Here is a 24,743-nt window from a genome sequence, read left to right as displayed (position 1 = left end):
AAATTTACCATGGACCTGAGTTTGAGCAAACTCTGGGAGATAGTGAAGGACAGGGAAGCCTGGCATGCTGCAGTCCATGGAATCACAAAGAGCTGGACACAACTGAACAACTGCTGCTGCTGCTAAGTCACTTCAGTCGTGTCCAACTCTGTGTGACCCCATAGACAGCAGCCTACTAGGCTCCCCCATCCCTGGGATTCTCCAGGCAAGAACACTGGAGTGGGTTGCCATTTCCTTCTTCAATGCATGAAAGTGAAAAGTGAAAGTGAAGTAGCTCAGTCGTCCGACTCTCAGCGACCCCATGGACGGCAGCCCGCCAGGCTCCCCCGTCCCTGGGATTCTCCAGGCAAGAGTACTGGAGTGGGGTGCCATTGCCTTCTCCGAACTGAACAACAGCAGCAACCATTTTAAAGTGTAAGTACTCAGCGGCATTCATCACATTCATGGTGTTGTACAGTCTCACCTCTTTCTGGTTCCCAAGCTGGTCTCATCACACCCTGAGGAGACCTGCACCCATCAGCAGCCGCTGCTCCCCTCCCCACCCCGGCATCCATGGATTTGCCTGTGCTGGGCAGTTGACATGAATGGAACCATGTGGCCCACGGCCTTCTGTGACTGGTTTCTTCCTGTTGGCATCCTGTCTTCCAGAGTCACCCCCATGGTCGAGTGTCAGTGCTTCATGCCTTTTATGGCTGAATGATATTCCGTCATGTGGACAGACCACAATTTGTTCATCTGTTGATGGACACTTGGTTTGTTTCCACTTTGGCAGCTGTGAGTAGTTGCCGCTTTAACTTGTCAATGCTTAATTTGAAACGTGGTGATATGGTGTGTGGATCAAAAAGAAAATGTCACCTGTGAGGGAGCAGGAAGGTGCCTTACTCTTGGCTCCATTGGTTTTTACACACACATTTAAAGATGCTCGCTGCTGAGTGGGACACACGTACTACAGAAGCGCACTGTGCAGAGCATCCCCCTCAGGGCACCCAGGCCCACATGGCTGCTGTCTGCCTCTGGGGGCCATGAGGCCCTCCCAGCAGGCTGCTGACCAAGGACAGGCCCTGCCCTTCCCAACCTGAACAGCCACAGCCATGGGTCTGGGGGTGGATGGTGGCGAGGGGATGATCTCTCATATTCTCTTGGAGCCATCAGTACACGGGTGGATGCCTTTCCTTGCTTTCCCCAGTGAGACGGTCAGAGTCAGTTCCCTTGTGGCTTCATGACTGCATGCTGAGTTCAGGATGGCTGGTTAGATACACGGCTGTCAGCTGGACCATGAAATTATTCGGGAGCATGGCGTAGATGTGGGCGTTGATTTCTGGTAGGAGTTTATTTCCAGTGAAGAGTCAGTGGCAGCCCAATTGCTGACTGTAGGTCAAGGGCTGCCATGGGGATGCAGAGCGGCCCTTGTCCACTTCATAGGGGTCTGGTCCTGGTGTTGGGAGCACGTTTCATCTATGTCATGCTGTGTGTCCCCTTATGAGGACATGAGGGTGGGGTTCATCTCAGGCCCCAGGACAAGGAGAAACTTCTTCTGTGACTCTGTTCTGTTTTGTCTGTAGACAGTGTGAGTCATCTTTGCTTTGGCCACCAGGAAGCTCAGCTCAGAGCCCGTCTCTTGTCCTAACTCTGGTGTGGTCTGCACTTGGGTTCTAACCTTGCTTTCTGGCCCTGCTTTTTTTTCCTCCCCCTTCCGTTTCCCTGTTGCCTGGGTTTCTTCATTCACTTGCCATTCGCCGTGTCTCCTGACTTCCTCTGAGCCAGTGATTCTCAAATGCTGTGCCCCCATCACCTTTGGTTCTAATTTTTCTGGGTGGGGCTTGAGCATAAGTAAGTTCCTGAAGCTTGCCAGAGATCCCAGCACAGATCCCCCTCACAGGCGGGGGTTGTGAGCCACTGCTGTTGGCCATTTCCCTTCTTTTTAGCGACAAGGTAGGAAACATAGGCCTCCATAGGAAGGATGGAGTTGGGGAGGACAGCCGATGCAAAGGTGGCCTGAGCTCAGAGAAGCAGCAGGTGGATCATGTAGCTCCTGGTGGCCTTCTTGCTGGTGGAACCAGCAGGAGCTCTCCTTGGCCAGCCTGCAGAGGCCTCACCTCCTGGACAGACCGGGGATGAGTGGCTGTAGAGTTTGCTCTGAGGGCTTTGGGCCTGCCTGATGGGAGCGCGGCTGTGTGACAACGTCCCCGGGCTGTCCAGGACCCGAGCCTGTGTGTGGGGCCCAGTCAGGCTGCCATTTGCTATGGAATGCAGTTCTAGAGAAGACCAGTGGATAAGAAGGCATTCATAACCGGGTCTTTGCAACTCATCTGACCCTGCCTGTGTGTTAAAGGAGCACTCTCCCTGCTCTAATTGAGAGAAGGAATAAATTATGACTGAAAATATGTTCCTTCTTGATTTAAAAAAAATATTATTTATTGGCAGGAGAGTAAAGTAAGTAGCGTAAGAAATCACCGTGTAACCGGACTGCAAGGTGTTAGGTAGATGTTAATATTTGATGAAAGAGAAACAAATGTTTTCTTTAAACAACAAAACCAAACCCTTTATTATTTCTTCCCTCTCTCTCCCTCTTCTCAGGTTTTTTTCATTAGGTTCTTTTGACTTTGAGCAAGAATCTTGGTAACTTTTTCCCCTCTTCACTATCTGATTATCCGTAGTTTTTCCAAAAACTAAAGCCAGCTCTGATAAAACATACACGCTGACCGAGCATCTTCAGGCTGGTTCTTCTCCGTGCTATGTCTCTGGGGAATGTTGATGATGCCTGTCTTAATGGTAATGAAAGAAAATGTGGGAAGTTCATGAAAGTAGGAAGGGCCAAGCTGGCACTAGCCTTGTCACTGTCACTGCGGTTAATGTTTTGGTGTATTTTCTCTAAGTTGTTTGTTTAGTGCCCAGGGGTCTTTGTGGCCTGTGTGGCCATCACAGGCTGGCACAGAGCTCTCCCTCAGTGGCTGAGCTGGGAAGAGCTCAGCTGCCTCCTGTGGTTTGTCCCCCGCTTCCTTGCTGTGGGTGCGGGGTCTTGTGGCTGAGAGCACTGCTGGGGGCGAGGCTGCGGAGTGAGGGGCTTATTCAGCAGTTGGATGTGGAGGAGGAGGAGGAGACCCTGACAGGGAGGCTGTAGCGGGTGCTGGGACGGGGCGTGTAGGCAGGGTGGCCTGCAGGGAGGCAGACTTTGGGGCTGAACAGTGGAGCAGAAGACTGCTGGCTCTGCGAGCCTCAGAGACTGTGGAGCGGGCGGCGCCCCCCCGGGCAGAGTCAGCTGTGACTTTCGGGGCTCAGGTTGCCCTTTACCATGTAGTACAGGGGGTGGCATTCTCCCAGGGCCAGGTGCCTGGGTGCTGGATCTTCGAAACCTTCCCTTCTGGGCTGGAGTGGCGTCCGGCCTGTCATCCTGGGTTTCTGAAGAAACCTCCTCCCTCACTGAGGTCAGGTTGGTTTATGATGAGGTGGTCGTGGGTGGTTTATGCCTCTCCTTGCTGGAGGCTATAGAAGAGAAGGCAGGCCCCAGAAGAGAAAGCAGGCCGTTCTTCAGGAACATCTTTGCTTGGGGCTAACCAGCTCCCTCTGTTCCAGTCCAGGCTGTGGGTTCACAGGTCACTTTGGGGTGACCCACGACACGTCAGTGCTGAGTGAGTTCCCTCTGGGGCCCTTGGTGTGGATGTGCTTGTGCCTAGCCTGAGCCTCTGTGAGCAGCTCTGTCATGCTGGGGAGGGGTCCCCACTTCCCTGCCTGCCTGGCTGGTTACAGGCACCTCCGGGAAGGAGGTGCTGGCCTCCCCTGAGCCTGTGCGTCCTGTGATGGCGGTGGGCCTGGTGTGTGTTGGGGGGGTGTTCGGGGGTCTGCATCAGTGATGTGTGGCGTTGCTCTGCTAGCCACTGGATGGTGAAGAAATCCATGTGGTAGACCCCTAAAGGCCGTTGGGAGGAAAGAAAAAGAAATTGGGTTAAAACTAGGAGGAGGGGAACAAATATTGTCTTCTTTAAAAGGAAGAAACTTCATTGGCACACTGCTTCTGAATCAAGCTCTCAGAAATAAAAGATGTTTAAAAACCTGTGCCATGAGGCTCACAGGATGTAACCTGGAATCCTTCCCCCAAGGCCTCCCGCCTTGCAGGTGGTGATGTGGAAGGGGCCAAGCACAGTGCCCGATGAACTGGCGACTTCTGAGCATCCAGTCACTTGAGAGAGAAAGTCCCAGGCCAGTGCAGCTGGCCTCTGAGGGCCTGTCCGTCTCCCCGCAGCTCCACGTCTCTCTGTGTCTCACTGAGGCCAGGGGAGGGCCCGGCAGGAGGGTCCAGTTTTGTTGCTGGCCTGCAGGGCGGCCCCAAGTGGCCCTCTCTGTGCCTGCTTTCCTTCTTGTTAAGGCTGTATGGGTATACCACGTTTTGTTCATCTGTGAAGGGAAGCTCTTCTCACTGGCTGGCTTTTAGGAGCGATGTTGCTGTGAACTCCAGGGCCACGTGCGTGCTTGGGCACCTCATCCTTTCTCTTTGGCGGAGACACAGGCCTCCACCACCCCCCCACACACACATGCCGCGGGGAACGGGCCTCTGAGGTGCTGGACGCAGAACGTCACACCTCCCTTCTGCCAGTTTTACCGGCTAGGGCCGTGGCTGATCCCTGAGGAGCGGGGAACACAGTTCTGTTACAGGCCCAGGAGGCGGTGGACTGGAAGTCCTTGGTGCATAGAAATGATGACCACAGAGGGGGAGTGGGCATTCTGGGCACAGGGGAGGGGTCACTGCAAGGTGGGGCTCCCAGGTGCAAATTACCTGCCACTGGTAGGCCCGCCTTGGAAGCTGGTTGGTGGAGAGACTATGAGTCCTCCAGGGAGCAGCTTAGAACATGTGGTGGTCTTCAAGGAAGGACCCGGGAGCCTCGTGTAAGTTATGTTCGGGTCCTGAGGCTGAGGAGCTGGCACTGCACCTCCTCGGCGGGCACTGCCTCGCTCACCCTCTCTCCTCTCCTGTGAAGTGCTTCCCTTGCAGGCTGGGGCACACAGTAAGCCATCAGTAAATTCAGCGGCCACCTCGATGAGTTTGGCCAGCAGCAGCCGAGCCTGCGGCCAGTGAGTGAGCGGGCCGGCCTCCCCAGGTTTGACTCTCTTCCTGTGAAGCACAGGTGTGCCGAAGGACCCGGTCCTCCCCCTGGTCGTCCCTGGGCTGACCGAGGGAGCAGGAGGCTGGTGGCTAGTGAGGCAAGGAAACACTTCTTTCTCTAAAGTGGAGTGTTTACTGGGCAGATCTGCGTGTGCACTGTCATCCGCACTGGAAACTCACTCCTGCGTTATTATTTTCCTCAGCAAAGTAGGACAAAGGCAATGTAAATGTTGTTTGGAGAGAAGTATTTGGCTAATGGAGATAAAGCTAAAAGGAAAATAACAACTTTAACTTCTTTTTGGTTTTTGTGTTTTGACATTCAGCAGCATACTTCTAATCTTTTAAGAATTAAAAAAATTACATGGTATGCCAGCCGTGGTTTGTTTCTGCTTGTTAACTTTAGTGTGAAATTGACTCAGTGCCGCCTTGCCAGACGAGGGCCTCTCCAGTCCTGCTTTTCTCCTGGGTGGGGGAGGTGCTCAGCGGGACCGAAGAGGGTGTGGCAGAGGCCTGTGAGCAGCCGTGGGCCCCGCAGGAGTGAAGGGTCTCCCCTCCATCCACTCAGATCCTTCATGGGGTCATCTGTAGGCTTCCAAGGCTGCTGCTGCCATTTTCCTGAGGAGGAAACAGATTAGTGAGCTGACGAAAATGTGGTGTGGGGGCAGGTCTCTCTCCACTCCAACTCATGGTAGTTTTTACCCCCAGCAGCATCACAGCCCATGTTTCCACACCCCGTGAGACGTTGGGGGCCCTGGACTTGGGCATCGGGTGAGGGTGTGAGGAGCAGCCGAGGCTGGGGCAGTGTGGGAGCAGGTGGGGTTGAGTCACTCCTTCCTGGGGCAGCTGTGTGCCCGGCTCAGCGCCAGGCCCTGTGAGGCAGCCCCAGTGTGCAGACAGTCGGGGCCTCTGTCCAGAGGCCGTGGGAGGAAGCGGGGAGAGAAGGGGGAGGCCGGAAGCGCAGGTGGCCTGCAGGGCAGCCGCAGCAGGTGGGGGGTGCTCTGCAAGGCTGGCTGGAGGTGGGGGGGCGGTGATGGGCTTGGTGCTGTGCCACAGAGGCCGGCCCCGTGCAGCAGGTCTGGAGGGCCGAGGGCCCCACACTGGGTGTTGGAGCTGTTTGTTGGCATAACCAGGCAGAGAAGTCACAGCCCTCCCAGCCTGAGGCTTGGCTCCTGCTGCCTCCTCTGGACTCTGCATCCCTGTTGGTTGGCATCATGCCCTGAATCCCCTCAGCTCCTCTCTCCTACACCACAGGATGGTTCTCCTGTGTCTCCACCCCTCTCCTGGCCCTTCTTGGACGTCACTGATGGCCACTCACCCCCTTCTGACTTGTGCTCCATGCCCACTCTCCTGGGCTCCCCCAGCGCCCGCCCCAGCCCTTGGCACAGCTGCCTCGGCTGTCTCTGCTGTCTGTGCTGGTCCTGCCAGCACCTCCAGCTTCATTGTCTTCATAGTTGTACGGCCTCCTTCCTTCTCCTGAAGCAGGCACACTCTCCCCACCTTGACATCCTGTGTCCCTGCCATTCTGGTGCAGCCAGGCACTGTGGTATGGGCGTCTGCCTGCTTCCTGCCCTCCCCCTCCCCCGGCCCCCCCAGTCCGCCTGCTGTGACTCCATCAGGACTGCAGGAGCCCCGCCTCCGCTGCGCTGCTTCTCTGTCCCCAGACTTGCAAACCCACTCCAGTAGCTTCAGCTGCGGCAGTGTTTCTTAAAATAATGTTAAGTGGAAGCCGTTGAATGTTACTCATCTTAGAGAGTTTTTTATCGTCAGAATGCCGTGGTATCTTTGGTGGTTCCTTTGAAAGTGAAGCTGAGAGCTGCCAGGTGACCCAGCAGCCCTCTTCCTCGGTACCTGTCCAGGCGAGCTGAGCACACACATCCACATAAAGACTCATACGCAGAGTTCACAGCAGCATTGTGCATAAAGGCCAATAATGGAAACAATCCAGGTGTCTGGCTGATCAGTGGGTACATAAATGTGGTCTGTCCATATGAGAGAAAATTACCACAAAAAGGAGTGAAGTACTGATAAACGCAGTATAAGCGAACCTTTAGAATACTCTGAGTGAAAGGAGCCGGACATAAAAGGCACATACTGCGTGGTTTTGCGTGAAGTGTCCAGAGTAGGTGAGTTCACAGAGACAGAAGGCAGCGTGCTAGGGGCTGGTGAGTGGAGGAGTGGGTAGTGATGGCCGATGACAGGGTCTCCCGGGGATGCAAATGTCCACTGCAGTGACTGTTACCCAACACTGTGCCTGTATGCTAAGTCACTCACTTGTGTCTGACTCTCTTGCAACCCCAAGGACTGTAGCCCGCCAGGCTCCTCTGTCCACGGGATTCTCCAGGCAAGAATACTGGAGGGGGTTGCCACGCCCTCCTCCAGGGGGTCTTCCCAACTCAGGGATCGAGCCCACGTTTCTTATGTGTCCTGCATTGGCAGGCAGGTTCTTTACCACTAGTGCCGCCTGGGAAGCCCATGCAACACTGTGAGGATCCTAAGCTGTGAGTGTGAATTGCCTACTTTAAAATGGTGAATTTCGTCTTAATGAAAACAAATAGAAAGACCTCCTCTGCCCAAATGCCATAGCATGATACCTGATTTCATGTATGTGATTACTTAATGCAGGTATTTGAATTTAGAAGTAAATTGATTTAGGGACTTCCCTGGTGGTCTAGCAGAGAAGGCGATGGCACCCCACTCCAGTACTCTTGCCTGGAAAATCCCATGCATGGAGGTGCCTGGTAGGCTGCAGTCCATGGGGTCACGAAGAGTCGGATACGACTGAGCGACTTCACTTTCACACATTGGAGAAGGAAATGGCAACTCACTCCAGTCTTCTTGCCTGGAGAATCCCAGGGATGGGGGCGCCTGGTGGGCTGCCATCTATGGGGTCGCATAGAGTCGGTCACGACTGAAGCAGCTTAGCAGCAGCAGCAGCAGCAGCAGCAGCAGCTGGTGGTCTAATGGTTAGGACTCTGTGCTTCCACTGCCATGGCCAACTCAGTCCCTGGTTAGGAATGAAGATCCCACAAGCTGAGTGTGGCCAAAAACAAAGTAGATGGATTTGAAGAAAAATATTAAGCATACAATAACGCAGCTTATATTAAGAATTAAAGAGGAGGATTCCTAACACAGCGCTTGGCATGTCAGAAGTACCCTGTGAGTGTTAACCATATGACTCTTACTTGGAGGGTTTGACAGAGATCTGGAAGGGGAATAACGAATCAGCAGATCCAGATTCCTCAGTGCATGAGGCCCCCAAACCCGCCCCCCGCCTCACCACCTCTTCCCCTCATGCCCATGGCTCCCTTGTGCCCCCATCCTCCTGCAGCCCTGCTCCAGGGGCACAGGTTTCCCACCGGCTGTCCCCACCTAGGTAGGGGCGGGGGCTGCGTCCTGGGCTTCCCCATAGGCATCATTCCTTGTATGTCCAACGTGTGAAAAGTATTGGCTAAACCCTCTGTCTGTCTGCGCTGTGACAAGGAAATGATGTTACAAGAGAGAACAGCAAGAACATTTATAAAATGCCATGCAGACGTCGCCATGTGCCTTGCAGAGCAGCAGCTCTGCTCCCGGAACAGGGTCTAGAAGCCTTGGTGCACGAGTCTCGGGGACTCTTGCACACACCAGCACTGTTCACGATGGCAAGAAGGTGAAGTGGGCTCAGGTGTCCCCGGACAGACGAGGGGGTGGGTGTCGGTGAACACAGGCGCTGTCACATGGCAGGGACACACAGCAGCGCGGACGAGTCTCAGAGCCTCAGTATCGACACCGGCAGATTGTGGTGGTTGGATGATGTCAATGGTAAGACCATCTTCTTTCTTAAAAACCGTGGGATCACGGAGCTCAGAACCCAAGCTGTTTGCGGGGTTGGGTGGGGAAGGGGTCTGGGTGACAGGGGCGCGTCATCTGTGCCCACATGGGGCTGGTGTGTACTCGTGTGTGCCCAGCAGCACGTACATCATAAAAATGTAAGAGGACAGAGTGGTGGCTGGAAGACCTTCTCTGGGCTGACGCTGACATTTGAGAGTCCAGTCAGCGGTGCAGAGTAAATAAAATCCTGGGAACATATCCAGCAGAGGAGGAAGGAGGGAAGTCGTATTTTTATTCTGAACCAAAAGAGGAAGTTTACCTTTCGGCTCTGAGACTGGTTTTTTTCCTGGTGGTACTTCAGATGACGGCTGTTCTTAAAGGAGTAATCAGACCTCTCGGGTTGTTCTAGCCCATGTGGCTGCTTCAGCAGAAGATGCAGCAGTCACCGAAGAGGTCCTGTTTCTTAAAGTGTGAGTTCTGATGGGCTGGAGTCGTCTTGGAGTCTCTGATGCGCAGGCTTCCACCTGCCAGCTTTCCTCCTGTTCCCGTCTGTGGGGCCTGACGCTTTCCAGGGCAGTGCTTTCTGGGAAGAACCTTAAAGACCTCTCCTTGGTGGGCCACGTTGGAAGGTGCTGGGAATGCCAGGGGCAAATGCCAGGGGCCTATCCCAGGACAGCACCACAGCTCCTGGGCCTCATGTCCGCACGCGGTCAGGGGCTGGCCCTTTAGCTCCAGCGTCTGGGCTCCTGCCTGCTTGTCTTGCAGAGCTGGAGACGGGCTGAGCAGGGGCAGGAGGGTGGTTATTTCTGTCCTGTCTCACTGCCTGTTTAGCACCTGACAGGAGGGCCCTTCAAAGCCTCTGGATTCAGGGAGGAAGGATTCACTATTCTCATGGTAGTGTGGGGTTTATCTGAAGCTAAACAGACGAGATGAAGAGGATAGGACCAGAAGCCAGAGGTCTGGGAGCAAGTCCTGGTCCCACCACGTGCTGGCATGTGGCTCAGGCCAGTTTCTTACCCTCTCTGCGCCCAACTTCCTCACCTGCAAATTCTTACTGAGGTTCAGTGAGCAGACGCTCTGGCATGCAGTCAGAGCTGTTAGGATTCTCCAGCGTCTGTTGAGAGAGCCTGTGCTATTTTCAGTTTCTATTCTGAGCCTGTTCTTTCGGGTGACTGCTGGCATCAGAGAGTTAGCACATCTGAGGCCTTGTTGGGAATGCCAGCCACACAGGAGAGGACTGGGCCCGGGTGTGACGGTCAGGAAGGGGCTTGGGGATGATGCCACCTGCCTGACCAGGAGGGGCCTTCTGCCCAGCATGTTCTGCCTGGGCCCTGCTGCTTCTGTAGGTGTGTCCCCTGCCCTGGACTGTGTCCCCAGGCTGCCCTCGGGGTGCTGCTGAGAAACATCCTCAGAGACACACTCTGGGAGGACGCAGGTGTCTGAACCTGTGTCACTCAGTGCTGAGCAGCGGCTGTCCCCACCTCATCACCTGGTCTGCTCCTGAGCCCAGGCTGGTGGGGTGGCAGGGCTCTGCTGCCCGTGGGACTGCCTGGGTACTATTGGCTGACATGGCTCATCCACCCCTGCCCTCAGGTTCTTCGTTGTGAACTCTTAACCACGTGGAGTGGTTTTATATGTTCACTGAGCAGAGTGGCTGCTCTGACTCCAGCGACAGAGCCCTGAGGGAGACTGCTGGGGGACTGGCCCAGATGAGCCCCGTGTCTGAAGGGGAGAGGGTGGGGTGCTGTCTGCCTTGTTCAGTTTCCCTCTGTTCCCACTCACTCAGCCCGCGTCAGAGGAGCCTTTGCTGAGGACACGTGTTGGAGATGGGCAAGCAGCAACTGGGATGAGCAGGAAGGTGTCCCACATGAAGAGGTTCTGCCCACAGTGGGAGTTGGTGACTTGAGAGAGTGATCGTGGTCCCCAGATCTCAACTGACAGGAAAGAGCCAGTGGGACAGTGCTGGGGGAGGCCACGGGCAGGGGAGCAGACCGTGCCTGGGACTGGGAGAGTGCCAGGGGGCGAGGGTGCACCCGTGCTGGCCCTGGAGGAGGTCACCTTCCGGGTGTGCCGTCTTCTGGGCTCTGGTGCCCCCCACACCGCCTGGGGTGGGCTGCAAGGACCTCAGCCACACTCCCCAAAGCCCACGGGAGCCCTTTGTGCCAGGCTGGTCTGCATTTACACTGCCCGGAGGTGCCTGTCCTCACCTGCGGGCTTCTTCTGGGCAGCATCTTGAGCTCCTGAGAGAGCAGCGACGGGTGGCTGCTGTGCCTGAACCCAGGCCTGTGTGGTCCACAGCTTCCCCTCCCCCGGCTTCCCCTCTCCTGCTGGCTCCTCAGGACGTGGCCACAGCCCAGCACTCAGCGCCACCACAGTGACCAGCCAGGTCTAAATTAAGCATGAATCCCTGGGAATTCTGCCTTTTCCCATGTAGTTCTGTTCTTTTCCCAAAATGCCTCAAGCTGGAAACTTCTGCTGATCAAACCCATTGCGGGCCTGCCCCGTGTGCAGGTGGGTGGGTGTGAAGCCATCAAATGTCCCCTTCTGTGCCCCAGTCTCTGGGTGGCGTGGCCACTGGCCATCGGGGGTCTCTCTCTGGTGGTAGAGTCACTTAGCGTGTTGGAATGGAGACTCTGGCCCAGGGGTCACAAGCTCCTTTCTTGGAGGGGGGCTGAGTTCCAGGGGCTCACTCCACAGACCCGGGAAGCCCCACAGGCCAAGAGAAACATCCACCACTAGGCTTGTCGCCAGAACTCTAGCCTCATGGTGACTGACCTGGAGCTGGTCTGAGGTGGGGGCTCCTGTGACACCCTTGGGCTGGCAGGAGTTGAGCCCTTGTCAGAAAGGGGCCTTGGGACAGGAGGCTGGGTGTCCGGTCTGCCCTGCCATCCAGGAGCGGGAGGCTGGGCCTGGCCCAGCCCGAGCCCTGCTTTCCAGGCCCCTGGTTCTGTGTGCTGTCTGGTTTCTGGCAGGGTTGTTTAAGAATGTTGTCCCTGGTTGGCCATTAGCAAAACTACATGGAGGAGTGGTGGAGGGGAGCAGTGAGGAATTCTCTGTCCTCTGCTCACGCTTCCACTGGCCCAGGCGCCAGCGTTCGGTGCTCGCGCCTCTCCGGGAGGTGCTGCTCGTCACGCCACCGTTTCTAAGCGCCTGTGTTGTCGGGTGGCCAGACCACGTCTCCTGAGCCTGGTCCTTGTTTCACACCGCCTTTCAGAGTGACTGCGTTTCAACACCCGTGTAACCTGCAGCCCAGCTGCTCTTCCTAGAGACTGAACGATCCGCCACACTGCTAAAGAAAAGAAGAAGTCCTCACGTGTGTTTTCAGTGCTTGATTTCTGCTTTTAGAAAAATCACTAACATGGTCATTGGAGGCTATCTGACATCGAATTTGAATTTTCCTGTGCTTGTTCCAAGGCTGTCATGTCTTGGGAGAAGCCCCCAGGTGGCTCTTTCTTTTTAAGGGGACAGGGGTCATCCAGCGTTGGGGGGACGGTCAGTCCCCCTGCAGCCAGTTAACTGGCACCTGGGGCTCTCCCTGTAATGTGGGTGCTGCCACTGTATCTGCTTTATCATCTTGGAGTTAAGAGGCTCAGATGTTTGTTTTTGAAATTCTTCACATACATGAATGCAGGGTTTTCTTGAAGCCTGCTTTTGGGATAGAGATATAAGATTTGATTTCTCTGCCCACCAAGGAGTCCTGGGACACAGATGCTGCGTTCGGTGAGTGAGGTGGACGGCCCTCAGCTTCCCTGTGGGTGTCGCCTGCCTGGAGAAAGTCACAGGAGGCCGCCAGACACAGATCAGGAGCTGCCATCTGTGGATCCTGTTAGGTTTGGGGAGGAGAGAGATTTGCTGCCGTTCCCTCATAGCTGGTCTGGGTCCCTGATAACGATCCCCGATCCCTGAAAAGCCCCCCAGATGGGGGTTTGGTGGAGACCCCAACCATCAACATCTTCTTGACACCTGGCCAGTTATGTCCCTGTCACAGAAGGGATGGCCAGGACTCACGTGGGCTTTGACCAGGGCCCACTTGGGGTCTGGAGCCATGAGGGCTGCTTCCTCCCGAGTCTGGGACTCTGGATTGGGAAGGAATTTCCCCACCCAACTCTGAAGGCTCTTGAACACATTTTTATGGAATTCTTCTTGCCTCCAGGGGCATCACTCTAGCCTTGGAATTTTTTGTTTGTTTTTTTAGTGTTGCTCTATTTGCTGTTTTATTCAGTCTACTTGTAGTTTCCACTGTCAGGCGAATTCTGGTTATATTTTCAAATATGCCAGAATTTTTCTGCCCCAGCTTGTCTTTGGCAAATGTGATCCAGCTGTTACTTTATGGTCACCATTATAGGCTGCTCTTGAGATCAAGAGTCCTGATCCCAGACTCTGGCTGGGTTGCCTGCGTGTTGAGAGCCAAGGGACGCAGCTCCTCGGTGGTACTGGGCCATGGCTCAGCTGTGGCTAGGGGCCCGTCCTTCAGGCTTTGTGTGTGTAGGTGGGCTGTTGCCTGGGACAGGACATGCAAGCTGCAGGTTACATGCGGCCGCGATGGCTCCTGCAGCTGCGAAGTGCAGGGTGGGGGAGTCTGCCAAGCCCCAGGTGGGTGACAGACAAAGTGCTCGGCGGCCCTGGGGCTTCAGGACCTTGAGTGTGACCAGTGATGCTGGAGCATTTGCTCTGGGAGCTGGAGCTGCTCAGGAGGCCCCCTCTGAGGCCCATCCTGTCTGGTGGCCATGGATGACCAGCCTTGTCATGTCACACATGCAGGTCCCCACAGAGCACCTGGCCCTGCTCCTCGGACACACTGTGGAAGGTTTTTAAGAGCCGACCGGGCAGTGGAGTTCACTCTGCCCACCTTCAGCTGAAGTCCCATTCTGCTGAAGCCCTGCATCTGCAGATGAAGATAGAATTCTTGGCCTGTCTGAGGGTGGAGAGGCCTTGCTCACCAGGCCGATGACTAATGGCACCAGGATGACGGTTATGAGCTTCTCCTATTTGGCTGAATGTGAGGAGTGGGCATTTCCTTTGGCTTCCCCACTCCTGACACTTGCTGGTTATTTATTTCTGAGTCTGGAATGAAGCTGGTAGAGGCCGCCCACCTCTTGTTCCTCTGGCAGAAGCAGCAGAGTGAGAGCCCCTGTGGGAGGAGGGAGAGAGTCCTCACCAGGGGGCCTTGGTCAGCTGACCTCATGACCCAGAAGGAAGGCTCTCCATCTGCACCAGGGGAGGGGTGATCCTTACCTGGAAGGAAGGCTTTTTGTGAGCATATAGTGAGACAGCCTGGCCCAAGGCCACCCAGCTCTTTCCCAGGCCAGAAGCCCAGTGGCAGCTGGGGGTGGGGTGGGGGTGGGGAGCTGCAGGTCCTGGGCCCCCTCCTCATTCTGTAGGAGAGGAGTCACCTGGCACCGCTTCCCTTCCAGTCCCCGCCCGCCCTGTCACCTCCTCTGAAGAACCCCCCTGAGGGCTCTGAAGGGAGTGCTTTCCTCGCCTCTTTCGGTGGCCCACCGCCACAGTCGAGTTGCCCTCCACTTGCATCCTCAGGTCCCTGCACTCACCTCTGTCCCCTGCCAGATGCCTTCCTGGGGGAAGGGGCGCTGCTTTTAACTTGTGGCAGCAGCATTTATATCGCAGTGCTGGGTGCCCACTGGCAACCAAACCAGGTGGAGTCCTCCACACTCTGGACCAGGCCTGTGGCCAGAGGCGTAGCCTTCACTCCAGCTCCGCAGGTGTTCCTTCCCTGGAGAGAGGTGTTTGTGGCAAAGGACTGGGTGGACCTGTTACTGTGGAGTCCTCAGTTCTCTTTTCTCTGAGATGAGGAAACTGGGCCAGAAGCAGTTTATATGTAAGGTTGTATCAGTGCTACATAGCTTGTGCCAGATGCTGGAGGCTCTGAAAGCCCAGTGGGGCCTCAGCCCTGGTCTCGAAGGGGTTGGGAGTCTCTGTAAGAAGTCAGGAGAAGAGGGTCAGAGAGAGTCTCTGAAGCCAGTGTAGATGGTGTGAGATTCTTCTAGCGGGCGTCTGCCAGGTGTGGCAGAGCAGATCCAGCAGAAGTGGTTTGAAAATAGACCAGGAGTTACAGTGTTACCGCTTTCCTTCCAGAGGCTTAAACTTGAGTTTAAACTGTATTGGTTATTAATGTGTAGTATTGTTCTTAACTTAGTTTTGAAGGGAAGATGGCATCCTTTTTGTCCTCGGGGGCTGGAGGATGTCCTCTCACCACCCCGGCTGGCCGACCCCTGCCTGCCATTTGCAGAGAGCCTGCTGTCTCGGGAACTCACACACAGTAACGTTTGTTACTTCTTTCTCTAGGTCATGGCTTCCAGCTTCTCAGACCTGAGGCTCCAATAGAGGAAATGACCGTCAGGGACCCTGCTCCAGACCTGTTACGGAGACTGAACGTCTGTGGAGCACGAACCTGCCGGAGACGGGGAAGCTTCTCTCTCTGAAAGGATCTGCACTTGTCACAGAACGTAAAGATGACGACCTCATCCATCAGAAGGCAGATGAAAAACATTGTCAACAACTACTCGGAAGCTGAGATAAAAGTGCGGGAAGCCACCTCCAATGACCCATGGGGCCCGTCCAGCTCCCTGATGACGGAGATTGCAGACCTGACCTACAACGTGGTGGCCTTCTCGGAGATCATGAGCATGGTGTGGAAGCGGCTCAACGACCACGGCAAGAACTGGCGGCACGTGTACAAGGCGCTGACGCTGCTTGACTACCTCATCAAGACGGGCTCCGAGCGCGTGGCCCAGCAGTGCCGCGAGAACATCTTTGCTATCCAGACCCTGAAGGACTTCCAGTACGTTGACCGTGACGGCAAGGACCAGGGGGTCAACGTACGTGAGAAGGCCAAGCAGTTGGTGGCCCTGCTGAAGGACGAGGAGCGGCTTAAGGCCGAGCGGGCCCAGGCCCTCAAGACCAAGGAGCGCATGGCCCAGGTGGCCACCGGCATGGGCAGCAACCAGATCACCTTTGGCCGGGGCTCCAGCCAGCCCAACCTGTCCACCAGCTACTCGGAGCAGGAGTACGGCAAGGCCGGGGGGTCGCCGGCTTCCTACCATGGCTGTGAGTAGTAACCCCCATGCTGGGCACCGGGCTCAGCCAGAGCTCATGGCCCCTACCTTCCTGCTGCTGGCACCTGGCAGCAGCCCCTCAGTCCGCCTGGAGTTACTGTTACAGAGGGGCTTCTGGCCTGGGGTCCCGAGACCCTCTGCTGCTCTGGGGTTTGACTCTGTGCATGTGGGCAGGGCTGGCCTCGGGGGCAAGGCAGGCGCAGAGGTTGGATTACCTGCTTCCTCCTCAGGGCAGGGCTGAAGCGAAGGGCCTGGCTGCCCACAGCAGCAGGGGATTGGCTGTCCTGGAGAATCTACTCTCTTTTATCTCATATTCAGTCCCTTTCTGAAACTGGGCTTCCGGTCTCCTGACTGGCTCAGCTTCTGTTCTGCTTGAGCATCACTGGGTGAGGCAGTGCATGTTCGCCTCTCTTGCAGAGGGAGAGACCAGGCTTCCTTCCCGCTTCTGGGTGGGAGTCCTTGGTGATTCGGTCACACGGCTGGGTCCGTGCTTTCTGGGCTGCTCTGTTTTCTCGCTTTGCATGTTGAAGATGCTAGGTCTTTGCCTAGTGTTCAGGAGAAATGTCAGAGAGCAGAAGTGGCATTCAGGGCCTGACGGAGGCTGGCCAGGGAGCCATGTTGGCATCCTAGCTGTTCATGGATGTGGGCCCTGAAATGGTGCCCCTCTGCCTTCTCAGTGAGGTGGCAAGCAGGCAGCCCTGGTAGCCTGCAGGGTGAGGGACACAGAAATTGTGCTTCTGGCTGTGAAAACAGAAATCCAGGTACCCCTACCCTTTGCTTTTGGAATAAGTAACACTGTTAGCATAAAAAAAATTTTAAGGCAGTTGTTTGCAGTTTGACCCCCTGTTGACCTTGCTTATTGGCAGGTTTCGGTTTGTCGTCGCCCCGCCACTTGTAGCATCTGTGTTGAGCAGGTTTGCACAGTGGGGTTGGACTCCCGCCTCTGGGATTCTCAGCAATTGTCAAGCTCAGAGGCCAGCATTCCTTGTCCCACTTGTAGTTCCTGTCGTTTCCCCACCTAGTTTGCATGACTCTGCTCAGGCAAATGCTGGGACCTTGGTGAAGCCGCTTAAAAGAATTGGAGCATGCAATCTGGGGCTCCAGGGGCTCCCCTACGCTAGGTTGATAGAAAAGGAAGATTGACCTTAAGAAATGAAGTCGTATGTGTCCCTCAGGGAGCTCCTCTCCGCCAAGAAAGGCCGCTGCAGGTAGGCTGGGCTCCGGGCTGGCCTCTTCTTTGGAAGTGGTCACGTAAGGGCCCTGGGGGCTGCTTTTCTCTTGCCTGCCTTTTGAGGTCATTGCCCCTGAGTCCCAAGGACTGAGTGTAGGAGCTGAAGCCACGTCCCATGCATCGAGTGAAGACTGTTCCGGGGCTGGGAGGAGGTGGTGGGGCCTCGTGTCTGGTCCTGTGGCCTCAGCCTTCGCCTCCCTGCCCAGCGGCCCTGAGTTGGCCCACCTCTGAGAGCCCGAGCTTGAGCTGCATGTTCAGAGTCTGTTTGCGGGGTCCGGCCTTGCCTGTCCCTCTAACGGCCTGTCTCTGTGTGTGTGTGTGTGTGTGTGTGTGTGTGTGTGTGTGTGTGTCCCTGCCCCACAGCACCCGAGGCCTCGCTGTGTCCCCAGCACCGCACTGGGCCCCTGTGGGGTCAGAGCGAGGAGCCGCCGCCGAGCCATCGCCCGCCCTTCCTGCTGCGCCCGGGGCCACCCTCCTGCCCGGCCAGTCACCTGGCCCAGCCCTGCCTCTCTTGGGACCCCGCAGCCCAAGGTGGGAAACGCGGGCAGCCTGCTGGATGTGCTCCTGGTCGCCCAGTAGAGCCAGCTTTCTCCCTGCCTCCCAGGCCTCAGGGCGGCTCCCTCTGCAGCCCAGCGTTGGTCCTCCCCTCTCCCGGGAGCCCTGGCTACCCTGCGCCCCTCTTCACACCCCTCACCCAGAGGCCTCAGGGGATCCGCTGTTTGCTTTGCATGAGGCCTGGGTAGCTATCAGGCTCTCCCAGTCCCACACCCTGCGGGATTGGAGGTGTGCTGGCGGCAGCCCCAAATGCGGGGAGGACCAGGCCCCTGGGCCGGGCCTGTGGTTTGGTCCTTGTCCCACTGGCACACCCAGCCGGGAGCCATCCTCCATGTTGCAGTGATGTGGGCAGGTGAGCAGAGGACCAAATGGGGTGGATCTTGCTTCTCAGTTCCCCGCCATCCTTTCTGAAATCTGCAGGACCCGGGACCCTGGCAAGCAGAGAGTTGGCTGCCTAGTCAGTTGTAGGTTGCAGTGTTTGGAGGTCTCTGACTCAATGGGGATGGAAGTGAGGCTTGCTTTGGTGGTGATTGCTAGCTCTCCTGGACGACCTTCAGCTGGTGCGGGCTACGCTGAAAGCAGATTTCGCCGCAGCCTACGAAGAAGTGCACTCAGTCCACTGCCTTGGCAGCTGGGCCCACCACAGAGAACGCCTCTCCTCTCTGCCTAAGTGGCTCTACCGGGGCGGCTGGCGGCCCCTCACCTGGGCTTTGTGCGCCTTGTGGCCCCCCTGCCAGTGCTCGCGGGATCACTGTGTTGAGCTCCGGGCCCATTTTCCCCTCACTCTCTGTCCCGAGGGAGTACTGGCTTTGGTGCAGGGAGGCAGTCATAGTGTTTCAGAGTGACACTCCCGCTGGTCCCCAGGGCCCCTGAGCCTGCCTGTCGAGTACCCGGGGCCCCCAGCTCTCCTGGGACGCTTGCATTCAAAGCCCCCAAGCCAAGGCCAGCAGGTCCCCCCTCAACTCGGTGCCTCCACACACCACCACCAAGTTGGTCGACCCACAGCACACACTGCCTCAGCTCTGGGGTTAGAGGTAGAAATTAAGGGTAAAATGAGTGAGTGAGTTTGTTTTCCCAGAGTTTCTCAAGTGCTGGATGAGGTTTGGGCAAACCAGTGATACGTGGTGTCACCGTTCTGGGTGCCTTTCTCTCTGTGTCTCAACCCTCACCGTCACGGGTGATCATTTCTGAGCACCCGCCTGATGCCCGGTGTGAGGTGAGGATCTGCCTTGGGGATCTGCCTGGGCCCTGGGGATCTGCCTTGAACACGCTGGCTTGGAAATGCAGCATGGAGGGGTCACCCTGACCGGCCTTGTGAGACACAGCGGAGATCCAGGCCGGGCCGTCAGCTCGGCTCGTGTGGTATGCTGTCTCCATCGGTGGTTGTATCAGGCTAGGGAACTAGCCCTCTTTTCCTTTTCTTGACACTTAGCCTTTGGAACTGCATTTTGTGGGCTTTTCCAGAAATGTGGAAATGTGCCATATCTTGAGGCTTTGAGTCTAGAACATCTGATTCTTAGAGGTTAGATTTTGTTGGTAGTGAAGGCTGTTTCCAACTTTGTAGCTGCCCTTTCTCTGCTCCCTGAGCCGCTGGCTGCCCAGAGCCCAGGCACACGTCTGACAGGCTGGAGTCTTGGGGTGGGCACGGGCATCGTGGTCTTGGTGCTGAGTTTTCTCGGAGGCTGTGGCCTATCCAGTTCAGGTTCTTCCTCCCGTCCCTCCGGCTGATGACCGGCAGCCGTGCCCTTTCAGAAAGTCAGAGTCAGCAGGCGATGCGCCCATGGGCCTCCTCCCACAGCCTGCTGGCCACTCAGTGACCAGCCCGTCAGGCCAGTGCCCCTGTGGCCCGCTTCTCCATGTCTAGGTGGTGAGCTCAGCATGGGTGGCACAAAAGAAACTCTGCTGGTTTTCTCATCGTAAGATAATGCCTGTGTACTCCTGATCATGTAGAAAGTGCAAAAGGAAGACGGACACACTCCATGATCTCCTTAGACTGCTGTTGTTCCCGTGTGGGTGTGTCCTTCTGAATGCTTTTTCTAAGCGGGTGCTTTTCTAGGCCTGCAGGTTTGTTTGGATCCCTGCCCTTTCTATCACGACGTCGTCCCAGCTCCCAGGCCTCTGGGCACAGGCAGTGGTGGGGCCTCGTCATGGCCATCTGTCTGGGAGAGCCAGAGAGTTCTTCCTCTGAGGAGGAAGCGAGGACCAGATCAATACCCATATCCCCCACAGCCAGCTGTATGGACAGACCTGGATCTGGGTCTGAAGTGTTTTGTGGGAGCAGAAGAAATCTGATGTTTTATATTGTATACATGGTACAACAGTGTTACACGCGTGTTGTTTGTAACAAAGCACACATCTCAGAAGGCTACAGCGTTCATTTGCCCAGGGCTCGCACTGGGCAGTGAGGGCTCGTGGTCCCCAGATGAGGCCTGGCCCTCTGTGGGCCTCCAGTTTGGGAGAGGGTGGGCACCTTGACGGTGTGCCACATGGAGTGCCCAGAGGGGGCCGGGCAGGCGAGTCAGAGGCTGTTCTCACCCTGCGTGCAGTGGGCCGGATGCAGTGGCTCAGAGGACCCCTCAGCTGACTCAGATAACTTGCTGTGCATTTTCCACGTTGCTGCACAGTTACACTTGACTGCAAAGGTTAGAGCTCGGGTGGGTTAGAGGTCCGTACAGCAGGTTGGGATGGTGCTCTCTCCCGGTTTTGCCTGTCCCCTGTGCTGTCACAGGCTCTCACACAGCGCCCTGCCTGAGGGACATGCTCTGAGAAGGGACCGCGTGGATCACAGTCTCCACCCTGTCTGAATTGTGTCCAGGTTCTCACAGTGTGGTAACAATGTGATGAATACCTTTGGGCAGAAAGCTGCTTTTCCGAGGGGTCTTGATGTAGAATTGTCTTGTCTTCAAAGTAGAATTCCAGGAAGTGAGGTTAGTGGGCAAGTGTGTTAGCATCATTCTATGTCTTGAACTTGGCAGATGTTTTCCCAGCAGACCCGGCCCAGGTGCAGCGCCCCCAGCTGGGGTGCAGGAGGGGTGACCATGCTTGGTGGATAGCCCCCAGCCCAAAATGGGTACTGAGATTTTTCTGAAAGATAATTTCTAGTTTTAGTTAAGTTCAGTCGCTCAGTCGTGCCTGACTCTTTGGGACCCCATGGACTGCAGCATGCCAGGCCTCCCTGTCCATCACCAACTCCCGGAGCTTTCTCAAACTCATGTCTGTTGAGTCAGTGATGCCATCCAACCATCTCATCCTCTGTCTTCCCCTTCTCCTCCCGCCTTCGATCTTTCCCAGCATCTGGGTCTTTGCAGAAGAGTCAGTTCTTTGCATCAGGTGGCCAAAGGATTGGAGTTTCAGCTTCAGCATCAGTCCTTCCAGGAATATTCAGGACTGATTTCCTCTAGGATGGACTGGTTGGAGCTCCTTGCCGTCCAAGGAACTCTCAAGAGTCTTCCCCAACACCACAGTTCAAAGGCATAAATTCTTTGGTACTCAGCTTTCTTTATAGTCCGACTCTCAGTCCATACATGACTACTGGAAAAACCATAGCTTTGACTATATGGACCTTTGTTGGCAAAGTAATGTCTCTGCTTTTGAATATGCTGTCTAGGTTGGTCATAACTTTTCTTCCAAGGAACAAGCGTCTTTTAATTTCATGGCTGCAGTCACCATCTGCGGTGATTTTGGAGCCCCCAAAATAAGGTCTGTCATTGTTTCCACTGTTTCTCCATCTATTTGCCATGAAGTGATGGGACCGGATGCCATGATCTTAGTTTTCTGAATGTTGAGTTTTAAGCCAACTTTTTCACTCTCCTCTTTCACTTTCATCAAGAGGCTCTTTAGTTCTGCTTCGCTTTCTGCCATAAGAGTGGTGTCATCTGCATATCTGAGGTTATTGATATTTCTCCGGGCAATCTTGATCCTAGCTTGTGCTTCATCCAGTCCAGCATTTCTCATGATGTACTCTGCATAAAAGTTAAATAAACAAAAAACAAACAAAAAAACAAAAAGGAAAAAAAAAGTTAAATAAACAGGGTGACAGTATACAGCCTTGATGTACTCCTTTCCCGATTTGGAACCAGTCTGTTGTTTCATGTCCAGTTCCAACTGTCGCTTCTTAACCTACATACGGATTTCTCAGGAGGCAGGTCAGGTGGTGTGGTATTCCCATCTTTTGAAGAATTTTCCACAGTTGCTGTGATCCACACAGTCAAAGGCTTTGGCATAGTCAATAAAGCAGAAGTAGATGTGTTTCTGGAACTCTCTTGCTTTTTCGATGATCCAACGGATGTTGGCGATTTGATCTCTGGTTCCTCTGCCTTTTCTAAATCCAGCTTGAACGTCTGGAAGCACTGTTCGCATACTGTTGAAGCCTGTCTTGGAGAATTTTGAGCATTACTTTGCTAGTTTAGTAGATGAAAATTTCCATCAGGATATTCATTTTAAAAGTGAGTTTCCTGTTTGTAAGTGTTGCTCTATAAGAAAGTGCTCTAGGCATGCAATCTCAGTTTACGACTGAATTAAGAAAGAGAGCCTTCTGTCTCTGTTAAAGTTCCGGTGACCACAGCACCCCCCAACCCCGGTTCCTCCCGAGCGCCTGCCTGGGGAGCTGTGGGTGTGGCCCTAGCCCTGGTGCTCCCTCACCCCCTCCAGAGTGTGACTTCCCAAAGCACCAGGAACCATGGAACCCCTGGGAAAGAGCAAGGAGAAAAAATGGCTTCCTGTTCTGGACAAGCTCCTAGCTCCCACCTTGCAAGCTGATGGCCTTATAACGGACAGGATTTACTCTGCAGCCCAAGGAGAGCAGCACAGATAGGACGGGATCTGAGTCCTGCCAGCCAGCCCTAGGGCAGCCTTTGTCTCTGCCCGGCTGCCTATCCCCACAGTCGTCTGCGCTGCCTCCTTTCTTCTGGGCTTCGGCTTTCACGCACCTCAGGGTGGTTGGGACCAGTGTGTGAGGTGTGCCCTTGGGAGTCACAGCTTCTGCTCACTGGAAACTAGACTAGAAAATGAACACACAGGTGCGTGGAAAGAGGCAGATTGGGGAGATGGCCCAGCTGCAGGCAGGTCTGGAGCGCAGGTGAGGCCTCCGGTCTGCCGGCTCTAGGTGCCCGGGGCAGGGGTGTCTGCACTGAGCCAGGTTGAGAAGAACCCCTGCCCGTGGAGCACCCCAGTGGGGAGGACGTGCTAGGGGGGTGGCTCCAGAGCCGACCCTGGAGGGGAAGCCGAGGTGCTGTTGCCCGCCCGAGAGCCAGAAGGAGCTGGGGGATTCTAGGGCCTGTGCGGGGGTGACAGAGCAGGGGCCAGGGGTGGGTGGTGAGCAGTATAGAGTCCAGGGGCAGTTCCTCCCCGTGGCAAGAGTGTGCGGGAGGTGGGGCCCAGATGTGTGTGCTGGGAGAGCCCGGGACCTGGGGCTGCAGCAGCACTGACCCGGGTCTTGTTCCCTGTGGAGGCTGGAAGCCCTGGATCAGGGCGTGCGCAGGCCTTTGCCTCTGAGACCCGCACGCGCAGGGAGCATCCTGCCTTATGCTCCCCCTGCTTCTGCTGCTGGAGGCCTCCTTGGTGTCCCTGGGCCATGGCTGCCGCCCTCCCCTCGTGTCTTCGCCCCCATCTCTTCCCTGCCTGTAAGGACACAGGTCACGTTGGATGTGGGGCCCACCTGCTTCAGTGTGACCTCAGCTTAACCATTCACTAAGGACTCTGCCGCAGCCATTTCCAAATCTGCTCGTGTTCTGAGGCGCTGGGGGTCAGGACCTCACAGCTTTGGGCCCGCTCTGCCTTGGCCCCTCGGCAGGGCAAGGCTTTCGACCCTGGTGAAGCCCACCTGCTCTCTGCTTGGCAGCCTTGCTGCCTGCCCACAGGCCATGCTCCAGTGTCCCCACCCCCTCCCCTGTGTGTGTGTGTCTTGTCCCTCCTTACTGGACACAGGCCCTGGGAGAGCATGGGCTGCCCTCTGGCCTGGAGAAGCGCCAGGCATGGTGTGCGCAAATGTTAGGACCGAGGGCTCCGAGCAGCTCAGGGCATGGGGACAGCATGGCATTGGCTCTTGAGTTCTGCTGGCTCTGAGTGGCCTTGTGACCTCCCTGGGCCCCGGTTCCCTCCTCTGTGGGAAGCAGTGATGGTGAAGAGCAGGGCCTTAGGTCGGCCTTTGTCCCTTGTGGCTGTGGGACCCTGGCAAGCCACCTCATCTCTGGACCTCAGCCCCGGTTTTGAGGGTGGGTTGGAAGGCAGGACCCCATCTGGGCTGAGGGTTGGGCAAGACACCAGGTGTGGTACCACTGTCACACACCAGGCACTGGGCCAGGTGCCCCCCATAGGAACTCGTCTGGTCCTCACAGCAGCCCAAGCCGCAGGAACCCTGTTTCCCATCCTGTGGGTGAGGAAGCCAAAGCGAGGGGTTGAGCAGCGGCAAGCCCGGGTCTGGGCCCAGGCTTCCAGGCGCACCCTCCACCAGGGCTGCCTCTTTGAGGCTGAGACCGTCAGCCTGGGTGGGGATGCGGTGAGGTGGAGCCCACACATGGCAGGAATTGAGGGGGCCGGTGGGCGAGAGTCAGGAAAGCACGCCAATGTGCAGGGTGTGCGAGTATGTCTTCTGGGTGGAATCATGAGAAAATGTCAACAGCTGTTTCCTCTGGGAAGAGGGGTAGAGGCAGGAAGAGTGGGGCGGCCCTCACTTCCTCTTATGCTGAAGTATTTAACACAGGCTCTGGCATCTCCCCTCCCCCATAGCCTGACAGTGGATGGAGTGGACAGCAGCCATTGGGCCGCCTCGTCCCTGCCCGCGTGCCCATCTGCCCACTGTTCTGACTGTGACGTGCAGCCAACTGTCTGTACGGAGACTGCCCGGGATCTTGTCCCTTCAGTCTGACTATGCTCATGACCCTCCTGTGCTGGGATGCTGGGCTGGCCATCCTGCAAAGCGGCCCTTGATCTGGGTTTGTCTGCCTCAGTCCTTTTCCTGTGCTTCTGTGAACTGGAA

General features: G+C 56.0%; 1 protein-coding gene across 11 annotated transcripts in view; it reads left to right on the top strand.

Annotated features, from left to right (window-relative positions):
- Positions 1 to 24,743, top strand: part of EPN2 (epsin 2) — a 52,698-nt gene that overhangs the window by 11,901 nt on the left and 16,054 nt on the right. For 5 of the 11 annotated variants that reach the window (XM_010816002.4, XM_010816003.4, XM_010816004.4 and 2 more), the window contains exons 2-3: positions 15,212 to 15,973; positions 17,576 to 17,743. In XM_010816002.4, the coding sequence (XP_010814304.1) occupies positions 15,379 to 15,973; positions 17,576 to 17,743 (763 nt within the window). In that variant the 5' untranslated portion in view covers positions 15,212 to 15,378. Of the gene's footprint in view, positions 1 to 9,204; positions 9,379 to 13,700; positions 13,908 to 15,211; positions 15,974 to 17,575; positions 17,744 to 24,743 lie in introns of those variants that run through there. The other 6 variants (XM_005220326.5, XM_024979748.2, XM_005220325.5 and 3 more) reach the window with 3 other exon arrangements.

This window comes from Bos taurus, chromosome 19 (genome assembly GCF_002263795.3).
Source record: "Bos taurus isolate L1 Dominette 01449 registration number 42190680 breed Hereford chromosome 19, ARS-UCD2.0, whole genome shotgun sequence".
Lineage (NCBI taxonomy): Eukaryota > Metazoa > Chordata > Mammalia > Artiodactyla > Bovidae > Bos > Bos taurus.
Note: the sequence above shows the minus strand (reverse complement) of the source record. Positions and strands in the feature narration are given on the sequence as shown.